The 24,608-nt window shown below is 42.8% G+C and overlaps 1 protein-coding gene across 1 annotated transcript in view; it reads left to right on the forward strand.

Annotated features, from left to right (window-relative positions):
• Positions 1–24,608, forward strand: part of PLXND1 (plexin D1) — a 95,402-nt gene that overhangs the window by 19,121 nt on the left and 51,673 nt on the right. The window contains exons 2-5 of the mRNA XM_063426313.1: positions 17,591–17,767; positions 20,484–20,615; positions 20,882–20,982; positions 23,251–23,383. Of these exons, the coding sequence (XP_063282383.1) occupies positions 17,591–17,767; positions 20,484–20,615; positions 20,882–20,982; positions 23,251–23,383 (543 nt within the window). The remainder of the gene's footprint in view (positions 1–17,590; positions 17,768–20,483; positions 20,616–20,881; positions 20,983–23,250; positions 23,384–24,608) is intronic.

A 24,608-nucleotide genomic window follows, 5' to 3' on the forward strand; every position in this document is an offset into this window, starting at 1 on the left:
TACATGAAGAGTTACACCCATAAATGATGAAGAGGAAAAGTGAGTAAATCTTTATATTTTACATTGAATACACCATATATCTTTGTGATCTATGGATATATGGTGTATTCAATGTATATGGGTGAGATTTAAGGTAAGTAAAATTATTAATAGCAGGTTAACGGTAAGGTCTGGCTAGTAGTGTAGAACTTGAAATTATGCCCTGTAATTTCACCAAAATATTTCAGAAAAATACATGGTAAAAATTCAGTTATACTCCCACATGCCTGGGTGAAAGAAACACTATTGCGTTTGGAATACAAACATGTATTCCTTATGCTATAGTGTTCTAGTTATAGATGCATGTCATGCACATGATGGACTATTTAGTTCCCAACAACTAAACTGCCAGAGGGTGTCTTCAAAATTCTTATCAAATCCTTTTTTTCCGAATTAAAACTTTGTATGTCTCATGTAAGTGATTTAATATTGTAGTAATATTTTCCTGGTTCATAGCTGCAGACCTCACGCTCTCTTACCAGCCCACCAGGAATCCAGGACCCCACTAGAATGCAAAGGGAATATGACCCCTCCTCGTTGGATCTAAAGGGTTCCAATAACATTTACCAGGAAAGCTAAGCAATGTCACTAGCTAGCGCACACCACACACTGCAAACAGCGAGCACACATCAAACATGAAACATAAAGCTTGCACACACATTATATGCACAGCCAGCACACACCACACATAAAACATACAGGCTGCAAACATACATACATTACATGTAGCCAGCACACACCACAGACACTCATTACATTTAGCCACCACATACATACTATGGTGTGGGGGGGAGGGGACATCAGAGTGGGAGACACTAAATTCCACATTTTCGCAAATGAAATCCTAATGGCAAAACTGCGACAAAAATAGCCAGTTATGACTATAGCAGCACAGGAGAATGTAAGCAGGAACCCTACACTTCCAATTTGAAATACATTTTTTGTAGATGGTCATGATGGACAAGTGGATTGGGCTACCACTTTAGTCCCTTGGACAAGTAGTTTTTTGTGCTATATTTGCACACCTCTGCTCAACTACAAAATATGATTTAATTAAACTATATCACCATATTGTGTTAAACCCACCACATCCTCAAGAATACCACTAAACATTAACAGAGAGAGAAGCTTAAAGGAACACTATAACGTTAGAAATACAAAACTTTAGATCTAACACTGTAGTGTCTCTCTGCCCTAAAGTTAGTGTCCAGGCCCCCCTTCCCAGTGCCAAATAAAGGGTAAACCACTATTTAAACAGTTAATTGCTTTATACCCCATCCCTTATAGACTGTAAGATCCTTTGAGAAGGGTCCTCTTCAACCTATCGTTCCTGTAAGTTTTCTTGTAATTGTCCTATCTATAGTTAAAGCCCCTCTCTTATAAAATTGTAAAGCACTACGGAATCTGTTGGCGCTATTTAAATGGCGATAATAATAATAATTGATTCCAGCACCGAGGTTACTCATCACTGACTTTGTCTCCACCTATTCCGACATCGTCAATAGGGGAGGGGGGACATAACGCGTAAGCTCAGCAGGTGTTGCACACGCATTAGGACTTCCTCTTATGAAAGCATTGAATCAATGCTTTCCTACGGGGTTTTGCAAAACACTGGACGTCTTAATGCAAAGCTTGAGCATTGTCCAGCATTGTTTCAAGTTAAACTCTGTGAAATAGCAGGTAGATAGTCACTAGAGGCAGTCTTAAAACTGCAATGTAAACATACGTTGCAAGGTTAAAGGAACTGGGACACTGCACCCAGACCACTTTGGTCTTTAAAGAGACTCAATGATGTGATCTGGGTGCCATGTCCCCCTTGTTTTAACCATGCAGTGTAAAATATGTTGCTGTTCTTCAGAAACTGCAATGTTTACATTGCAGGGTTTAAATAGCTTTCATACTAAAAGGGAAAAGGTAAGTAAAAAAATGTTTTCCCACAAAAAGAGGGGTGGGGAACCTAAACTATTAACAGGGAACTATATGAATACACATTTGTATTCCTAATGCTATAGTCCTCAACTACCCCCTAACAGTCCAGGATTTAGGGATTACCCAGTTGTGTCTAAGATGTTTTTAAAAAGAAAGGAAAAAACACAATAGTCACAACAGGGTAATGTTAGGAGGAACATTACCCTGTTGTTGGGAGGTACTTGAGGACTGAGTTAGGAACCTCTGTTTGTGTTATAGTATTTCTGTAACACAAACCATCTTAAAGGGACACTATGCATTCTAACAGCTTCGTCTCAGTGAGTTTCCAGCAGCCCCTGTGCTGTTCGAGCTTGAGAGGAAACATTAGCCTGAGCATCAATGGTGGGAGGATGTGATTGGCTGAGAGTTTCAGCTAAACCCCTCTCAGCCTATCACAGTGCCCATTGCTGGTATGAATTGGTTTGGCTAGATGGAATTGTGTAGTGTAGTCTATACCTCCAGTAGAGGCTGGCCTGTGGGTCGCCTGTGACCTACTAGTGTTAAATTGCTTAAAATGGTTAAATATTGAATGGAGGGAGAATGCCAGGGGACTCCATGCACTTTACCTAATTTAATGAGATGACATGGTTATGGTGCCTACAGTGTCCCTTTAATGCTGTTTTAAAATCTGAAAAATTTGACTATCTCGGCAGTTCTAGAACTTCAGGTTGATATGTCAGAATACACCAGTATCAGGAGTTGTATTACTTGCATCACTGCTTAAAGGTCCTTGTTGTTGGCTTAGCTCAGTATAGCAAATGGAAGCTACCTAGCCAGGAGCTTCTGACCTTTCAGCATTAGTAGTGTAGACGGGGAGAGACACTTAGGTGACTTTAGGTAATAATTCTTACTATTCAAAAATACATAGAGTACCTAAAATTGGTGTGCCAGTAAGATGAAGTGGTTGTGGTGCTTGGAGTGTTAATTTAACGCACACAAAATAAATATCACAACCCAGAACATGTGTTCTTCATAGCATGCCTGTCCCCAATTAAGCACGTCAGTCCTGATCTTAGTGTTGTATTGTCTGCCATATAGCTATGTCATTTTGGCAGCACCCAAGTAAGTAATATATGTTCTGGGTCGTGATTCTAATTCTCATTTTTTGTTAGAAAAACTTGGCTGCAGCCGTTTAGCTTCTGTGTTCTATTAGTTTGTTTCTAACTGACAGGAATACTTGTAGTGACTGGTGGGAGTACCATTAACTAGTACCATGCATTTTCCATGAGTTTTGATTTAACTCCTTCTGTGCTGGATGGCTTAACTTACCCTGGTCCTGACAGATTTCCATGGCCTAGTACAACACGATATAAAGGGGTAGGGCTGATTATCACTGTGTATAAATCCAACATATTCTGCGGCGCTGTACATACAGTATGGTGCAAAATCTGCTCGTTGATGGAAACTCCATGGATGATTTCTGTCTCAGACTGGATTACTACCCAGACAGGCTCTAAATCTCTATTACTGCAACTTAAACCCAGCAAGACGGGAGACATACTATATTTTATATATTGTCTGTTATCCTTTATTTGAGAGTTTAGCCATTCGTGTCCCAGTGGAGTTTACTTGCTAGCGTGTGTACATCTAGTGATTGCTTATTATTTACATTAACACAAGCATAATGTGATGCTAATTTGGGAGATCCCCTTAGAGCAGATATATTAAAGGGGCAACACTGATTTTTGTTAAGTATTGTGGCCAGTGCCAGGGATTGCAGCTTGTGTTTGTTCACCCATTTTGCTGTTTCTGTCTCTCTGCGCCCCTGGCAGCATCTCCTCCCAGCTGCAGCCTAAACGATGCAGGGCGGGGGGAAAGAATTGGGGGTTTGATACTTCAGAGTCTGTGAATTGCTAAACATTAATATATTCCCACAACTGGAAACATCTGGCCTAGAAACTGGAGAACACAATGAAAGCATCAATCGGTCCCATACAGTGTTACCTCCTCCCTCCATTGCAGTATGACAGTATACCCCGTCTGTGCCATGCAGTGTTACCTCCTCCCTCCATTATCCATTGCAGTATGACAGTATACCCCGTCTGTGCCATGCAGTGTTACCTCCTCCCTCCATTATCCATTGCAGTATGACAGTATACCCCGTCTGTGCCATGCAGTGTTACCTCCTCTCTCCATTATCCATTGCAGTATGACAGTATACCCCGTCCGTGCCATGCAGTGTTACCTCCTCCCTCCATTATCCATTGCAGTATGACAGTATACCCCGTCTGTGCCATGCAGTGTTACCTCCTCCCTCCATTATCCATTGCAGTATGACAGTATACCCTGTCTGTGCCATGCAGTGTTACCTCCTCCCTCCATTATCCATTGCAGTATGACAGTATACCCCGTCTGTGCCATGCAGTGTTACCTCCTCTCTCCATTATCCATTACAGTATGACAGTATACCCTGCCTGTGCCATGCAGTGTTACCTCCTCTCTCCATTATCCATTACAGTATGACAGTATACCCTGCCTGTGCCATGCAGTGTTACCTCCTCCCTGCATTATCCATTGCAGTATGACAGTATACCCTGTCTGTGCAATGCAGTGTTACCTCCTCCCTCCATTATCCATTGCAGTATGACAGTATACCCCATCTGTGCCATGCAGTGTTACCTCCTCTCTCCATTATCCATTGCAGTATGACAGTATACCCCGTCTGTGCCATGCAGTGTTACCTCCTCCCTCCGTTATCCATTGCAGTATGACAGTATACCCTGCCTGTGCCATGCAGTGTTACCTCCTCCCTCCATGGCAGTATGACAGTATACCCTGTCTGTGCAATGCAGTGTTACCTCCTCCCTCCATTATTCATTGCAGTATGACAGTATACCCCGTCTGTGCCATGCAGTGTTACCTCCTCTCTCCATTATCCATTGCAGTATGACAGTATACCCCGTCTGTGCCATGCAGTGTTACCTCCTCCCTCCGTTATCCGTTGCAGTATAACAGTATACCCCGTCTGTGCCATGCAGTGTTACCTCCTCTCTCCATTATCCATTGCAGTATGACAGTATAACCCGTCTGTGCCATGCAGTGTTACCTCCTCCCTCCGTTATCCGTTGCAGTATAACAGTATACCCCGTCTGTGCCATGCAGTGTTACCTCCTCTCTCCATTATCCATTGCAGTATGACAGTATACCCCGTCTGTGCCATGCAGTGTTACCTCCTCCCTCCATTATCCATTGCAGTATGACAGTATACCCTGTCTGTGCCATGCAGTGTTACCTCCTCCCTCCGTTATCCGTTGCAGTATAACAGTATACCCCGTCTGTGCCATGCAGTGTTACCTCCTCTCTCCATTATCCATTGCAGTATGACAGTATAACCCGTCTGTGCCATGCAGTGTTACCTCCTCTCTCCATTATCCATTGCAGTATGACAGTATACCCCGTCCGTGCCATGCAGTGTTACCTCCTCTCTCCATTATCCATTGCAGTATGACAGTATACCCCGTCTGTGCCATGCAGTGTTACCTCCTCCCTCCATTATCCATTGCAGTATGACAGTATACCCTGTCTGTGCCATGCAGTGTTACCTCCTCCCTCCGTTATCCGTTGCAGTATAACAGTATACCCCGTCTGTGCCATGCAGTGTTACCTCCTCTCTCCATTATCCATTGCAGTATGACAGTATAACCCGTCTGTGCCATGCAGTGTTACCTCCTCTCTCCATTATCCATTGCAGTATGACAGTATACCCCGTCCGTGCCATGCAGTGTTACCTCCTCCCTCCATTATCCATTGCAGTATGACAGTATACCCCGTCCGTGCCATGCAGTGTTACCTCCTCCCTCCATTATCCATTGCAGTATGACAGTATACCCCGTCCGTGCCATGCAGTGTTACCTCCTCCCTCCATTATCCATTGCAGTATGACAGTATAACCCGTCTGTGCCATGCAGTGTTACCTCCTCTCTCCATTATCCATTGCAGTATGACAGTATACCCCGTCCGTGCCATGCAGTGTTACCTCCTCCCTCCATTATCCATTGCAGTATGACAGTATACCCCGTCCGTGCCATGCAGTGTTACCTCCTCCCTCCATTATCCATTGCAGTATGACAGTATACCCCGTCCGTGCCATGCAGTGTTACCTCCTCTCTCTGGGCTATATTGAAATCTATAAAATGATGGTGTGTAGAGTATATTTTTAATACGTCTCCTCTCTGGGATAAATCTAGCCATCTAATGTCACTTTCGATTTGAACACAATGTGTTTAATGATGGGTTTACCAAGACTGGGCCTACAGTTTCCAAAATATATCTGCTGCTGGCATGTTTTATTTTAAAGCAAATCTGTCACATGTGAGATATGAGTATTTTATATAAATATAGATGGATATAAATATCCCCAGATGTTACAGCCGCCTTCTGACAAGGCACAGCAGGGACATTTTATGTAATTCCTCTTACATATCTTGTTTAAGGTTACCTCCCGACCTGTGTCCGTCAGTTGAAATCAATGTAAACTTGTCTCCAAATTAGCGGACTCCCAAAACAAACTCCCTTAACTTTCAGAAACAGGAGGAATCATGGGGAAATAAAGCAGTTATGCATACAGAGCATGGAAATGGGAATGTTAAAGCACTGTCATAATTCTCCCCCCCCCCCCCCCAGTTCTTTTTGTTGTCTATTCCCCTTTGATTTTAATGATTACACACCCCTTGCTACTTGCCTCTATTTATATTTATTATCTTTTTGCCTTGGACTAAATACCTTGGTGCCGCCATTTTGTCCACGATGCCTGCAGTTTGCCTTTCTGTAGGATTATTTTGACTTGTGGATAAATTAATTTAGCAGCTGAAATGGAACTTTACTTAAAGGAATATCCCATTGAACATGCTATTTTTTTATTTAACAATTTCATAGATATATATATAAAGAAAAAATGCATGTATTTTTTACTGCAGCTTGCATAAATTCAGTTCATGCCAGGAACTACACAAATCACAAGCCTTCATGTTGAGAAGCCTTTGTGCTGGACCCATGAGCATGCGCACACATGCAATCTAATCTCTCCTATCCTTTTCAATTAGCTGTAATATAGCTCATTGAGAAGTGGGGAAGGCAGGTGCACACTTGCTCAGCCTGCTGCTTTCATTCGGTCTGTGAAGTTATTGGATGCAGAAGAAAATCTGTCTGGCTGTCTGATTTCTAACCCCAATTATACAAATACAGATTTCTACTGAAATTATGACTTTTTTTTTTTAAAGTGTCACAAATATGACAGACTCCAGATACACAAAGCACTTGAGCAAGTTGAAATGATTCATTTGTCTGATGTGTTCTTTTAAGCCCCATCCCAATTCAACAATTGCCAAAACTCATGAGAAAGTACACACATGCACAATTATTATTATTATTATTATTGCCATTTATATAGCGCCAACAGATTCCGTAGCGCTTTACAATATTGTGAGAGGGGGATTTAACTATAAATAGGACAATTACAAATAAACTTACAGGAACAATAGGTTGAAGAGGACCCTGCTCAATCGAGCTTACATTCTATAGGAGGTGGGGTGCCACAACACTGTCACAAATACACATACCCATACAAAATGCTATACCCACTACTGGACCTGCACTCAGCCTGCCCCTCTTTGAAGGAATACTCGAATCGCCAAAACAGCCAGGTGAGGTGTGGCTAGGCACGCATAATCAATCTGATTTACATTGTGCACATATTATATGTACAGTGGGCAAGAATCACTGTACAAACCTTTCACCTTATGTCATGTATCAATGTAATCTCTGTGTCATGCTGTCTGTGACATTTTGTCTCACCCACATGAAAAAAACAAATACAAAATAAATAGAAATGGGAGAGAATTGAGCAGTGAGACTGCAGTGGCATGATGTATACACCCACACTGCTTTATTAAGCTAAAGTTGCTTTGGTGTTTAGAGTATGTCCTGATGGCAGCCCTGGAAAGAAAGTCTGCTTGGCAAGAGACGGTGGTGGTAGAAAGGTTGCCATTATACGTGGAAAGCTTTGGACCACAGGAGGAGTACAGGGTTAGCACATAAAGGGGCTTTGCCTCCCATATTGGAGAGCAATTCAGAGCTTCCCATAAACAGAGAAGTACTGGAGGACTATTAGAAAAGTGATGCAGACTTCTGAAAGTTGAGTAGTCACCAGTGGAATTTTCTCTCTGATTTTATTGGTTTCCATTGTGATTCCTCCACTTTTTTTTTGTCAATCTCTTTTTATTGAAACTTAAATTTTTGGGGCGGAGCCTAGCTTCCAGGCCAAATTTTTATCGTAGCAATGTAGAATATGTTACAGAAATAAAGCAAAGTAAAAGTATGCACAAACACCTAAGAACAGGTTGTACATTTGTCAGTAACTAGGCATTTATCACATGTGGTTCAATCTTACATTGACAGGAGTGAGTAAAATGCTTAGGGAGAATGGCCATGAGGTCTTAAATGTAATTCAGGCAGGTTGTTATAGGGAGGCCTTTTTCTAGCAGTACTCGTAACCAAGGGGGCCCTCGAGAGGGGGGATGAGGGGGGGGGGGGGGGTTGTCAGCAGAGTGGTATAACACTCCTTACCATAGGGGCAAGACCCCAAGATTCTGAGTGCCAGAGGGTCCAATTTCTAGCCAGTAGCCTCTCTAAGTAGGGAAACAATTAAGCTGGGGATAAATCAAACATCATCGAAACAGTATATGAATGTTCGGGCTGCAGCTGTGTAGATCGGCTCCCGATGAATTCAGGTTCCTGGTTTTGAAGTGGTCGGAAGATGTGCATGGTTCTGCCTGCCTGGGAACCCAGGCGTCTGTGCTGGATCGTTGGTTGGTAACCTGTTTAGGAACAGGGAGGCCCAGGGCCTTAAAGAAGGTCGGTGACTCAGCCAGTGTGGATATTTTGTGTACAGTCCTCTCGTGTGTGACCACCAGGAACCTGGGGGATCTCCAGTGGTATTCCATTCCCGCTTCTCTCAGGATGCTGGTGACAGGGTTCAGAGATCTTCCCCATTGTAGCGTGGATCTGGTTAGGTTCTAGTAGATTGAGAGACTTGCATCTTCGAATGTCAATGGCATCTTGCCACGGAGTGCTGTCATCAGGAGTCTTTTGTCCTGTGAGGTAGAGCAATGCACGATCACATCTTGAACCATATTTGAGGCTGCTCTGCCCAATGATGGTAGACAGTAGATCCGATCTATATTACATTTTTTTAAATGTGTCGGTGGCAGTAATGAGGCTACGAGTCACCTCATATAGTGAGGGAGCTCGTCAGGCATGACAGTATCAGGTATCCCCCCCTAAGCTTGAGGTGGTTACGTCGGGTCCTGTCATCTAGGGCTATGTAATGGAGAGAGAGGGCTTGTTGCTGGGCTTGTAAGGCCAGTACAGAGTCCTGTAGGGATGACATGTCGTCCGTCGAGGACTTCACCCTGTCAGTGACTGCTTGCACGTCCACCTTGATGGTCGCCACGTCGGCTGTCAGGAGGCTCTTGATCGCTGTGTAACTGGGGCTGACCCGTCTGAGTCCCCCTTGTTTGTTTGTACCCGCTCTGGAGGCATGTCAGGTTGTACGGGGTCTGCTAGTACCTTTGTGGGTTCGCGGTCCGCCGCTCCCACCATTTTAGGAGGTGGTTGTTACTGCAGTTCTTATGTCCCTGGACCCCAATGGTGATTCCGGAGGTGGCTTTTGGAACCGTCTGCCCATCGATGCTGGGACAGGTAAGTAGGCAGCAGGGAAGTCTTCTGCCTCGGGGTACTCTGGATACTGAAAGCCGCTCAGCAGTGCCGGCCAATGGAGGCCTACCGTAGGTCTGTAGGCCCCAGGTCTGCGTTTACGCCGGTTCACCCTCGCCGGGTATACGAATGGCATAGGGTGTCATGGGAGGCGCTCAGCTTATATCCCTGGTCAGGAGTAGGGTGTTTGAGGTTTGAAACCTTGAATATCAGGCTTTTTAACAGTTTTTAGCGTGGAGCGATGCAGAGTTGCGTCCGCTCTGGCTTGCGGTCAAGCTCCGCCCTGATTCCTCCACTTTTAACACTTTTTATATTTTAAATTCTTTATTTTATTGTGCAAGAATTAACATACGTGCATGTAATGCCACGACAGCATCAACATGCTTAATAACACAGAGTGAAACATATGTGACATTTGAGATAGCTGCACATTTTTGTTTTATGGATCAAGATTAATACGTAGTGTGAGTATAACCATTGAGTGTTCTGAAAAAACGAGTAGTCAACTTGTTAAACATATATGGTTCATGAGAAGGTATACAAGTTAAGTCACTCGGAGGGCTAATCTGTGAGACCTGCTTGAGGGTGAGCGGGGTAGTGCACAGGCATGTCTGATTATTAACAACAATAGGGTACATTCACTTAGTTAACATTGCAGTTAATGAAGCATACGTTGCGCTGGCTGACTACATGAGTGAGAAGTATCAATGAACAGAAAAATAAGGTATATGCTAGCCAGGCTATTGAAGAAACTTACTTCTGCATGTCAATCTATGTTTTCACAAAAAGTTAAAGGTCAGCGTTAGTAGTACTTGTTAAGCAGATTGTTAGCTTGACAGTGAACATGAACAGGTTAAATTAATTCAGTGCTTATAATGTCTGTTAGCTAGAGGTGCTAGACTTTTGTGTTAGAAGGCAAGAGTCAATGTGATATGCATAAGTGGAAGACATTTGGAGAGTTCTCACATTAGGTGCCCATGCACGAACCGTGAGAGGTATACCAGGTCAGTCTCTGGAGGGTCAGCCGACCCCTAGTCTGCAAGTGGCGGGTGCTTGTCTGGAGGTGTCGCTGGTGGGACTCCTTAGCTTCTTATCGGCTCCCAATTTGTCTGCTTGTGTATCCCAGCGCAGTCTGGATGAGGTCCCCACTCTGCTCTGGGGCTTCCTTGTCTGCCGTGTCACGGACCTGCCGCCGTCCTGGGGTTAAGTCCATCCTTTGTGTGGAGCTGCGGAGGGCTGTTTTCCCGGGCTTGTGCATGCGTCTCTTTTTCCTTCGCAGGTGTGAGTGGGGTGTAGGGGCTATGCCCCTTGCAGCTCTTTTCCCAGGCGGGCCAGTAGTGCTGTGGGAAGCAGGTTTAGGGTTATAAATGCCTGGGTGGGGCCTCTTCGGCTGTTCCCCGGCTGTGCCAATTGCAGGGACCGGGGCTTTGGCTAGTAGTCTGGCTTTGGGTGGTCTGACCCCGGTACTAACCGTTGGCAGTGCTGGTGGTTGTCGATTTTCCTCCAGGCGTTCCCAGAAATGCTTGCAGAGGTCATCAATTTTGTTCTGGAAAGCTTCTGCCCAGTCACAGAATGTCGGTCGCTCCTCGTGTGTAGTGAGGCCGTCGGCCATCTTTGTCAGGCCTCATGTCTCCCAGTGTTTGGGTGCACGCCCTGGAGTCGTTAGAGGGTGAGTATTTTCTCCAGTTTGATAGACCGGGATGACCCCCACCGGTCCAGAGGGGGGGGAACGATGGCCCTGTCGCAGCGGCTCGGGTTGTCGCGGCATCGGGAGAGCATCCGTCTCTCCCACGCCTGGTAAGTTTGTAGGCCCCATATGTCCGTCGGGTGAGTGTGGCTTGAGGTGGCACTTAAGCGGTATCACTGTGCTCAGGGCAAGGTCACCTCTCTCGTGGGCACCTTTTCGCCGTGATTTAGCGCCTTGTGGGCTTAGTAATCTTTTTTATGCACCGCGTGTGGTAGGAGCTGTTAAAGGTTGCTTCTTCCCAGCTCTGTGGTCAGCCCCCCCCCCCTTTTAACACTTTTTACCACTTTTCTGTTTACATTACTTTTTAAATCTCACCCCAGAAGGGTCCGATTCCCATTTAGTTTTATCAAGTAATGTGTATTTCTTTTAAACGTTGGTCAATGTGTACCACTTTATCATGCACCCAGGAAGACTATGGCGTTGAGGATTTAAAGTACTTGCATTCATTCCTATGAACATTTTAATAAACAACACTCTTATGAATTCTGATAAACCTTTGCCCCATTCTGTGTAGATAGCCCCAGAATTGTAATACCACTCTGGGACATTGGGGAATTTGGGATTCCTAAAAGCATAATCCTGATGGAATTTTCTAAATTTAGTCAGGATATTTCCCATGGCTCAGAAAGCCTGGGAGGATGGAAGCGATTTGAGGCTCTGTGAGGGACAAACGGCATCATGTAGAGGGAGGGAGATCTATGCACCAAAGGGTGTTCAGAAATAGATGTTTAATGAATGCCCCAAATATGAAGGAAATTCATAGCACCATGAGACAGCCATCATTAGGCAGTCTGGGTATACTGCTACTTATTTTTACTCTTTCACCCCTTTATCGAAGCATAATGTTTGTATGGAGCCCCCAATGGCAATATATGTGGTGCAGGCCAGGAGAGAAGTTTACAGGGAATTATGATGTGTAAAATAAAAATTCTACAAGTAAATACCTCCCAACATTTAAAATGGACAGAGAGGAACACTTTCATTTTAGGGGTATGAGTGAAGGTGTGGCCAAGGGCAGGGCTTTTTTGTTGAATAATAACAATTTATACATTAAATGTGATTAAGAACAAGAACAATGTATCTTACTTACACAGAGACTGATTTCTAAACACATTATTGTAGTTTAAAGACAAATTACTGTGAGTATTATTGCTGTGGAGCTCTGTTATACACTCACACACCAACAGAATGGAGCTCCTTGAAAAGAGGCACATTAGGATAGAAGAGAGAGATTTGGGCACAAAATAGAGACTGTCCCTCCTAAATAGGGACACTTGGGGGGTATGCAAGTTAGGTTTTATGATGAGCACTGCCAGCTAATTACAATGCTGTCACAGTGTCCTCTTGTTTGGCAGTCAGTGGGTCTGTGTTGCCCTGTGTGTTCTTTTACTTTATGTTTTATAGTGTTTTATATTTGCGTGTTTGTATAGTTCATAATATATTGTGTGTCCTATGATCTCTGTGTGTGTGCCTAGTGTGTGTTGTAAATACACTGAACAAAATTATAAACGCAACAATTGTTTTTGCCCATATTTTTCATGAGCTGAGCTCAAAGATCTAAGACTTTTTCTATGTACACAAAAGGCCTATTTCTCTCAAATATTGTTCACAAATCTGTCTAAATCTGTGTTAGTGAGCACTTCTCCTTTGCCGAGATAATCCACCCACCTCACAGGTGTGACATATCAGGATGCTGATTAGACAGCAGGATTATTGCACAGGTATGCTTTAGGCTGGCCACAATAATTAAATTTATTTTTTCCGGTTTCATTTCACTACGTTTCGCTATTTAGTGAATAAACCCCTCTATATTCCCGCATTTCTGACCATGTTGCTTTTTGCAGCTGTATATACATCTGCTCTGACAATAAACAGTTAGTTCACATGTAATAGGGCGTCTGTTTTGCGTCCCTGTAATTAGGCATGTTTGTTAGCTGGGTTCCAAAGAGATTTTGTTTTCAAATAAAGCATCGCACAACAGCAAATTCACAAACAGGGAAATTCATGTAACATTATTAAAATGGCAACATTTCACATTAGTCGTTTGTCCCCAAGTGCGATCTTGTGACCGCGATATAATGCCTCAGTGTGCTCTATAATCTCTGGTACAGCACAGTGTAGATGAGGTAGTTGGGGGTAATTTACTTGGGAATTGTATTGCTGAGTACATAACAGTGGAGGCTGGCAGTGTGCTGAAGCAGTTGTCTGTGTCTTCTCCGATTTGATAAGTCTTGTGTGCTAAAAGTATCTAATTGTTTATTACTTATACTAGTTGACAATAATGCTGAACATTTTCACAAACAAAAACTTCCTGCCTGCCCTTCATGGAGCCAGAGCACTGTGTGTATGGTATGAGCAGACAGCAGCATACAATGTGTGGGATATGCGGAGCAGTGTGAGTGGAATGTGCAGTGCTTTCAGCGTGAGAATTTAGCCGTGTGCACGGGTCATGCAGAGCAGTGTATATGGAGGTTATGCTGAGAAAATACCATTGTTAGTCATGCAGCACAGTATCTGGATAGAAAAAGCAGCACACGCTGAGCAGTTTGTTTGTAAATGGAAGTCAGAGCATTATGTGGTGGACGTGTAGAATTGAGCGTGGTTTGAGTAGACCACAGCCCCTGGTTAATGGAGCAACATGTGAGACTTGTACTAGCAAAATGAAGTGATTTGGGTGCCATCCCCCCGTCAGTTTAACCCTGCAGCTGAAATCATTGCCGTTCTGTAGGACTCTCTAGATGTTGTTGTCTACATCTCCCCTGATGCTACGCCAGCATTTTGGCTGTAAGAGTATTATGTGAGATATAGTTCACAACATCTGTATTGCTGAAGGCTGCCTACTCCTGCACATTATTATTTTATTATTTATATAGCACCATCAGATTCCGTAGCGCTGTACAATGCACATCCGCTAGAGGTCCTTTCGCCACAATAGCCAAGTATTCAATCAGTTTCACAGAGGCCATTTGATAGCGTTTTGCCCTACATGCGCACTAGCCTCCCAGTTTTTCTCTATGGGAAAACATGAGATTTGCTGAGATCATCTACACTGATAATCTCATCCAAAGAGGCAGAGCACAAGTAATACCGTTCATCAAACCCCCACACGAGGGGGGGGAGGGGTCAACTAAATAGGTGGCAGTACACTGCAGCGTTGGGAATACATTTTGGAAAAACATTGACAAAGTAAACTAATCTCGTACATCATGTACAATACACACTGTGTTCTTTTACATGCCATTTTGTTCTGGTGATATATTTTATGAACACTTAGATTTTATAATTCATCATTGTCAAATTGCAAATTAAACAAATAATATGTATCAGTCAGTGTTGTGTTGGTCCTGCAGAGCTGGCACAGCATTCGTGGTACACAAATAGCAGAACAATGTGTGAGGTATGTATGTATGTATGAAGCAGAGCATTGTATGTGGTGTGCATGGAATGAGCAGTGTAGTGTCTCAGCTTTCACAGAAGTAGAGCAATGTGTGTCAGATTTACATGAAATGAGCACATGGAGCAGAGCATGGGGGGTATACATGGAAGGAGCACATGGAGCAGAGCATGGGGGGTATACATGGAAGGAGCAATGCAGTGTGTGGGGTATACATGGAAGGAGCAATGCAGTGTGTAGGGTATACATGGAAGGAGCAATGCAGTGTGTAGGGTATACATGGAAGGAGCAATGCAGTGTGTGGGGTATACATGGAAGGAGCAATGCAGTGTGTGGGGTATACATGGAAGGAGCAATGCAGTGTGTAGGGTATACATGGAAGGAGCAATGCAGTGTGTGGGGTATACATGGAAGGAGCAATGCAGTGTGTAGGGTATACATGGAAGGAGCAATGCAGTGTGTAGGGTATACATGGAAGGAGCAATGCAGTGTGTGGGGTATACATGGAAGGAGCAATGCAGTGTGTAGGGTATACATGGAAGGAATAGTGCAGTGTGTGGGGTATACATGGAAGGAGCAATGCAGTGTGTAGGGTATACATGGAAGGAATAGTGCAGTGTGTGGGGTATACATGGAAGGAGCAATGCAGTGTGTGGGGTATACATGGAAGGAGCAATGCAGTGTGTAGGGTATACATGGAAGGAATAGTGCAGTGTGTGGGGTATACATGGAAGGAGCAATGCAGTGTGTAGGGTATACATGGAAGGAGCAATGCAGTGTGTGGGGTATACATGGAAGGAGCAATGCAGTGTGAGGGGTATACATGGAAGGAATAGTGCAGTGTGTAGGGTATACATGGAAGGAGCAATGCAGTGTGTAGGGTATACATGGAAGGAGCAATGCAGTGTGTGGGGTATACATGGAAGGAGCAATGCAGTGTGTGGGGTATACATGGAAGGAATAGTGCAGTGTGTGGGGTATACATGGAAGGAGCAATGCAGTGTGTGTGGTATACATGGAAGGAATAGTGCAGTGTGTGGGGTATACATGGAAGGAGCAATGCAGTGTGTGGGGTATACATGGAAGGAGCAATGCAGTGTGTAGGGTATACATGGAAGGAGCAATGCAGTGTGTGGGGTATACATGGAAGGAGCAATGCAGTGTGAGGGGTATACATGGAAGGAGCAATGCAGTGTGTGGGGTATACATGGAAGGAGCAATGCAGTGTGTAGGGTATACATGGAAGGAGCAATGCAGTGTGTGGGGTATACATGGAAGGAGCAATGCAGTGTGTGGGGTATACATGGAAGGAATAGTGCAGTGTGTGGGGTATACATGGAAGGAGCAATGCAGTGTGTGGGGTATACATGGAAGGAATAGTGCAGTGTGTAGGGTATACATGGAAGGAGCAATGCAGTGTGTGGGGTATACATGGAAGGAGCAATGCAGTGTGTGGGGTATACATGGAAGGAGCAATGCAGTGTGTAGGGTATACATGGAAGGAGCAATGCAGTGTGTGGGGTATACATGGAAGGAGCAATGCAGTGTGTGGGGTATACATGGAAGGAATAGTGCAGTGTGTGGGGTATACATGGAAGGAGCAATGCAGTGTGTGGGGTATACATGGAAGGAGCAATGCAGTGTGTGGGGTATACATGGAAGGAATAGTGCAGTGTGTAGGGTATACATGGAAGGAGCAATGCAGTGTGTGGGGTATACATGGAAGGAGCAATGCAGTGTGTGGGGTATACATGGAAGGAGCAATGCAGTGTGTGATGTAGAGAGAAGGAGCAGTCATTGTGTGATGTACAGAGAAAGTGCAGTGCGTGATATACAGAGAAGGAGCAGTCAGTGCGTGATATACAGAGAAGGAGCAGTGCAGTGCGTGATATACAGAGAAGGAGCAGTCAGTGCGTGATATACAGTATAGGAGCAGTCAGTGCGTGATGTACTGAGAAATCTGTATAAACCTCGGTGCACGTGAGAAGCTCCAGGAAGGAGGTTTCTGTTCAGTGTTTGTATATTTGTTTTTATATACATTCCCAGCATGAACAGTTCCTAAATGTAGGAGGGGGTGAGGAGGATGGGTGTGGGGGCAAAGGACGATGGGTGTGGGATTCAAGGGAGGATGATGGTGGTGCAAGAGAGGAGTAACCAAGAATGATGGGGGTGGGTTACAGAATAGGAGGAAAGTAACCAAGAATGATGGGGGTGCAGTAAAGGATGGGGGTGGGTTACAGAATAGGAGGAAAGTAACCAAGAATGATGGGGCTGCTGAGAGGGACAGGGGTGTGAGCTAGCCTGGCATGGGCCCAGATAACCATTTCTTGCAATTATCCCGAGACTCCAGACAGAAACAATTAGCTTGCGATTATTTCACTCCACGCCCATACACACAGCCCAACATGGGGTTAATACTAAAATTCTTTGCTTTCCACAGGGAATAATAGGCTCTGTTGTAATAAACCCTTTAGAACCCAATTGTTGCAGTATTCCTGTGATACATCACTGGGGATTCTTTAATAAAACTGTGACCTTCATATAAAATCAACCCTATGGATTAATAAAAAAATGTAAACATGAAAGACAAATCAACCCTATGGCCAGTCCCAAGATTTGACTCTTTTGGTCTCTCTGCATTCTAGTCGCATGTTATGAGTTTAAGGACTTTATAGTTTTGGTTTTAATCTCATTCTGTTGTCTGAATTTATTTTGTATTTTTTTTACAGCTGCAAGAGGAACAGTTGGATTGCGGGGCTGCCCATCTCCAGCACCCATTAGCTGTCAGTCAACCCCTCAATGCTACATCCTTGTTTCAAGCAAGAGGACTGACATCCGTGGCAGTGTCCAGCATTGGTGGCTACACCGTGGCATTTCTAGGGACATCTAATGGCCAACTTTTGAAGGTGCATATGTTCGTGGTTTTTTTTTTTGTTTTGTTTACTTTTTCTGATTTTAATTAAATTGAATAAAACACATGAAACATTAGCTTTAGAAATGAAACACTGCGATAACATCCTGCAATTATCCCTATTGACCAGTTCTCTTGGCCAGTGTCAGAAATAAACCAAAGGATTTAGTCATTACCACCGCAGAAAGCCAAAGACATTCAGTTTTTTTCCTTCCCCTTGTGTTAAAGGATGAAAACGACAATATTTTTTTTGTCTGGTTGTGGAGAGGTGAATTGCGGCTCACTTCTTTCTAAAATGACTGGATATCAAATAAAATTGACATGATTCATTATTTGTTTCAGAGATACAGTTTGTTCACTTTTATGAATTGAATGAATAGAGCTTTGACCATTGATGTTTGGATCACCAGTGATTGGCCTATATTGTTAATGCTGTTATTGATTAAAGAAGGATTTGTGGGGAATTCAAAGTAAATAGCTATATTAGAAAACGTCAGCTATGTTTTCCGTCCAGCTGCTTTGGAACTGTCGTTTTAGCATGGTTGATGATAGCTTATACCCCGGGACTGTTGTGTGGTAATATGGAAATTTCAGATTCCCTCGACAATTCCTAACATCTCCTGGTTTAGTCAGTAACCCGGCCACTTACTTTGTACAGAGTATACTTTGGTGACAGAGCAGTTTTTTTTTTCTCAAGAAACAGCAAGTTGGCATAAGTGGACCTGACCTGTGATGGCCCATACAGGAACTGAAATAGGAAATTGGAGAAGGTCCTTAGCATGTGTGATACTGTCCAAACCATTGCAAAATCCACTGACTGCTGCAAACAGCAATTAAAAGCTCAACTCAGCACCATCTTAGTAATTGCTAACTTTAAACTCACATAAGATTCTGTATTGAAGTGTAGGCTGCCCTTGGGATTCTGCAGTGCACCAATTAACGTACTGTGGATTTTTTGGATGATGTGCCTGTCAAGAGAATCGATCTCAAAAAGAATATATATGTATAGAGTGTGCCACATGTGAGGATATAAAGTGTGGCTCAAAATTCTTGCACATATTAGTAAGTGCTAATATGATCACATACCGAGGCTATTCTGGATGAACAGATATGCCCTGACAGTTTTTTTCCCCATACTTTTATTTATTTTATCTTTGATAGTTTTTCCACTTCATACCTCCCCTTCCACCTTTGACAACTTGGGAGTGGTGGGAGTTATTCTCAGACACCTGCTGGCTTGGCACTGCTTGTATTCTACCCGAGACAGCTTGTCATTCGTTTCTATAAGTCAATTTAAATGGATGGTGGGGGTTGTAGTTTAGTAAAGAGATATCTTCAGAGACTCTCCCCACTCCACGCAGTCATAACTAATCTGATTCTGAGTTATAAACTGTCTACTTTGAAATACTCTTGACCTCTTCTTTATAGATTTTAATTGAGATCCATATACCCCAGAGAGGCAGTGATAAAGCATTAACAGACAGAATGAAAGTCTCTCGATCTGTTCCCTATAGGGGATTAGGACAGCAATTGATCATCTGGGACCATGAACATCATGAGCGGAGCTGGTTTTCATTTCACACTTCTCTCTCTGCTTCACCACATTTCAGTCGAAAGCACACATAGGCATATAATCCAATAAATGGGATCCAACGTGCTAATTGAGGTGATTTGGTGCTCATAATCAAGATCATCATTTTCGGGTGACTCATAATATTCGAAAAATCCCAAATGGTTAAGGAAGTGGCGTTTAGAAATGCGAGGTTATGAGCTAAAGATAATAATTTAACAGAACAGGCGAGAGGAAGGAGGAGGTGGGATGTGATCATAGGAAACAGAAAATTGGAATTTCCTTCGTGGATATAGTCTATTGTTTTATTGTCACTAAGTGTGGAGACGGGTTTAAAATTGGGCTGAGACTTCCTGATATTAACCCTTCTGTAGCCAGACCTACCCATTATATATACATACATTGTCTTAAGACTTGAATGATCAGTACCATCCATTTATCTTTCCTCCTGTTTCATATAACCTGATATTGCGATGCATTGTCAGTCCCTAAACTGAAACCGTTTTGTCAGGGAGTTTGTTGCCAGTTTATTCGGTAGCAATTAGCAAAAAAATAGGGTGCAAAAGAAAAGTGACATTAGCACAAGTAGCTTGCCCTTCGGTGGGTCCCCGCTCAGATCTCAATCTGGTTTTAGCTCACCTTGTGCCATTACAAAGTGAACCATAAGTTGTTATGCATGTTAGTTATTACCAAGTGTTAGGGTTACTAGCTGTCAGTATTACTGGTTAGGAGTCCGTAGTGTTAATAAAAAGTTAGGATTTTGTGTTAGCTATACTAGTTATTACCTAGTGTTAGTGTTACTAGTTAGCACCTAGAGTAGTGTTTCTGTTACTGGTTAGGAGTAAGTTTTATTAATCAGGTATTCGGATTAGGTGTTAGGGCAACTGGTTTGGAGCTATTATTAGATGTTAACGCAACTAGTTACGGGCTCGGATTAAAGTCGGCTTTAATCTGAATCCCTGAAGTCCTGTCCATGTGAGGGTTAAACAGTTTTATTGTTGCTATATGGTGAAGATTTTAATCCTGTTATCTGGTTGCTGTTAATCACTTCATTCCCACAATTTCCCACAGTTGCTACAGATTGTCTGATTGTTCTCTGATGTGATTTGTTTTCAATGTTGACCATTTCTGCTTCCTGCAGATTAACCTGAATTCTAGCTTGGCCGTAGTGAGCAGACAGTCCATATCGATAGCACGGGGTCAGCCTGTTCATCACATCATGCACTTTGATCCTGTGGATCCCACCTACCTCTACGTGATGACATCATACCAGGTACCGTGTCACTTAAGGCCAATTCTTACTGAATCGTACTCTACACTCTTTGATGTGACCTGTCAGTTGGAACATATTCTCAGACAACACTTGTTATTTCATGTAATCATTTCTGCTGTCTCCCTTGTAAAACATTATGGCAGAACTATCTCCCAGATAATACATCGTTACAGCCTACCATATAGTCACAGCCTTCAGTGTCTTTTGTGGTAGATATTTTCTGGAAATCATAATTACCCTCAAGTTCTGCCTGTTTCCTTTTCCAGATGGCCCGAGTGAAAGTGGCAGAATGTAGCAAGTTCCGGACGTGCACGGAGTGTATGGAAGCAGCAGACGTGTACTGTGGCTGGTGCACTATGGAAGCCAGGTTCGTTGATCGGTTCAGCCCTTTACCTCTTCTCTTTCATACCCTCCATCTTTGCTCACTTAGATTCTCCATCAAACTCACATCCCTTTCCTCTAAATACCAACTTCTGCCCCTCTAACACCATAACCAGTACTACACTCCAAGCTCTGCTAACACATTTTCCCCCTCCAGGACTGCAATCAGAATTATTCTCCAAGCACCTTCTCCTTTTGTTACTGCTAAGAAACAATGCGTATACCTTCACCTTTTTTCAACTTGAAAGTTTTAAATCACCCGCCACATACACACCTTCTAGCGATACTTTTGTTCTCGTTTCAATCTTACCCTTAAAGGGACTTTGTCATTTGAACTGTGAGTCCTGTTGCATTGTGCTCCTGATTTCATATATAAAATGACCCATAGAAAGGCAAACAGCCAGCAGGAGGGTGCACGGATAGAATATTCAGCATCATCTGGCATATTAAGTAAAGTGAGAATTCAAAGTTACATAGTTACATAGTTACATAGTTACATAGCTGAAAAGAGACTTGCGTCCATCAAGTTCAGCCTTCCTCACATTAGTTTTTTTGCTGTTGATCCAAAAGAAGGCGAAAAACCCAGTTTTAAGCACAATTTTGCAACAAACTAGGAAAAAAAATCCTTCCTGACCCCAGAATGGCAGTCAGATTTATCCTTGGATCAAGCAGTTATTACCCTACATTGAAAGATTATATCCTTGAATATTCTGTTTTTGCAAGTATGCATCTAGTGCAGGTATGGGCAACCTTCAGCACTCCAGATGTTTTGGACTACACCTCCCATGATGCTTTGTCAGCATTATGGGTGTAAGAGCATTATGGGGGATGTAGTTTACAACATCTGGAGTGCCGAAGGTTGCCGGTCCCTGATCTAGTAGCTGTTTGAACATCTGTATGGACTCTGATAAAACCACTTCTTCAGGCAGAGAATTCCACATCCTTATTGTTCTTACAGTAATAAAAACATTTCCTTTGCCTTAGACGAAATCTTCTTTCTTCCAGTCTAAACGCATGACCTCATGCATTTGTTAATTTTATGAAGAGTCAAATATAAGGTCATGATAACAGAATTGGAAAAATTCTCTACGTCAGCTGTGCGTTCTTTGTACTAAAATGCAAAATTCACTTTGAATTAAGACTTTAGTAAGTAACCACGTTTATATTTTTTACTGGTACAGTTATTATTATTATTATTGGTATTTATATAGTGCCAGTTTATTCCACAGCGCTTTACAATAAAAGGAGAATTTACCTGTTTGAATCGTTCGCACTGCCAGGCTTCTGATTGTTGAAGAAATACAAATATGGCCGTCATGGCGATTATGTACACATCTGTCCCCCCAAAAACAATGCACATGAAGTTCTTTGCATCCACTGTGTCATCTATCTTGTATGGCTTACATTTGTATAGGTGGCTGAAGTAGATCCTCTTCCTCATGATCTCTGGGTGGCAGAACCCCTCTGCTGCCTAGTAATTGCATGGAACATTTAGCCCTTTCAGACATACCCATAGCTAACGTGCTACACAGATAAAAATAATTATGTTTGTGTCACTTTTTTGCTTTGCAAGTAATTTGTCATTTGTAATACACAGTCCTCCCCTATTAATATAACACTAAACACGTTGCACCTTTCCAGTGGTAAAAATCTATTTTGACTAAGATACTAATTAACGCACTGAAAGGCAAATCACTACTAGAGTTACAGGCTCACTCTTATTCTTCCATATAATTAATTAGGACAGTAAATGAATGTATGCTGGATGCATCGCTAGGAATTTTTCATGCAGTGATTGGTTCAAGAAGGTCAAGGGCTGCTGAACTGTTCTGATAAGTCACTAATTACTCATTGCTATGCACACTCAGATTCAGTTTCATTAATCCTGAAGCAGTTTCTCTCCAATGACCTATTAAGGCTTCATTGTGTCCAGGCACTGCAAGAGCAAATCAGAATAAGTTCTGATTTGATAAACTGCTAATCGTATGATTCTCAGCCAGCAAATAGTCGCTTGGCAACTACAGGGTGTCCCGTCTCTTTGTGTCCGGTGAGAGGTGTTTTATACCTTGTTGATGAATAGATTTTGAGGTGTATACGGCTGACAGTGATGACAGTGTTTGGTGCTTTAATTTTGGGTTGTTGTATACTGCTGATAATGTTTCTGTTGGCATTTGCTCTTGCTCTTTAACCCTTGTCACCCAGAAGCCGTGAGTTTGTTCTCTAACGATAGTAATGTATGTTTTGATTTCACTAGATGTTCCCTGCAGCAGGAATGTCAAGGGTCCACAGATACCACATTTTGGACCAACCCAGGCATGGGTGGGGTGGAAAAGTGTCCAGCAATGACAATTATTCCCAGTGAAATCGATGTGTCCTCTGGTACCAAGGTAAGAATCTTAAAGCAACACTATAGGGTAAGGAACTCAAACATTTATTCCTGACCCTATAGTGTTAAAACCACAATCTAACCTTTATTGCAAAATATAGAACAACCAGAAATATTTGGGATACGGCTGAGAAATCTAAAATTAAAATACATAAATATACATCGTGTAAATCTGTATCAAATAATAGGTAAGTGTTCATGAAATGCACTCACAAGGTTAGACGAAAGATAGCGCTCTAGGGTGCCTCCCCCGGTAGTAACGGGGGACTATTATCTTCCTCTAGTTGCTCCAGAAGAATAGATGAAAAACAGGACTCCCAGGATGGTGGAAAAAAGTAAAACGGCTTTATTAAGGATGAGACATCACCCAGCAGTAAAAATAAAATATAAACTTAAAATGAGGTCCTTAAAATTTAAATAAAAGTTAAAGCTGAATCTACTTGATTGCCAACACCTTCCCAGTGCGTAAAAATACACAAAGAAAGACAAAACAAAAACGAATGTCAAAACGTGTTAAACCTCCCAACATGAGAATTTACCATGTATTTGTAGAGAATTTATGGATTGACTGTTAGACTTTCAAAGAGAAAAAGAAATAAAACAAATCAAAGTGCAGGGTATTTAATTAAATGTTGGATTTATTTTTCTCTTTGCGAAGTATCAACCCGTAGAGTACACCCCTAGCCTGTGGGTTATATTTCATTCTCTACCTCCCTTCCAGCTACCTAGGGCACTATGAGGGATTCACAATGAGACCCACAAGGGCAGTGATCTGGCATGTTGGGTGCGAATTGGCCAAGTTTACTCATCGCCTGGTAACGGCACATAATCACTGTTTAAATCATCTGCACAAGAGTGGTGACACATTTTGCAGCCGTTTTTGGCTACTATTCTCTGTTGTCTCACAGAGGAGGTATCCTGGGCAACCGGACTCGCGTTCTAGTACTGTTAAATTTAGGATAGTTATCTGAGAAATGATTCACACAGAGGAAAGATATAGTGCATCATATCAGCGTGACAATGTGTACATAAACAGTCCAACTAAACGATGCCAGGGATGATTCCTCTAAACCCAGAACATGTGCCTTGGCCGCTTTCAGTGTGGTATGTTGCTCGTTACAGTTCGAGCATCACTGACATGATATAGTAATTTACTAATCTCTATCTGCCAACATGAAATCAAATAAATTATGCAATCTATTTATTGTTATTTTATTTTTATCTTT

The sequence above is a fragment of the Pelobates fuscus genome, chromosome 7 (genome assembly GCF_036172605.1).
Source record: "Pelobates fuscus isolate aPelFus1 chromosome 7, aPelFus1.pri, whole genome shotgun sequence".
Lineage (NCBI taxonomy): Eukaryota > Metazoa > Chordata > Amphibia > Anura > Pelobatidae > Pelobates > Pelobates fuscus.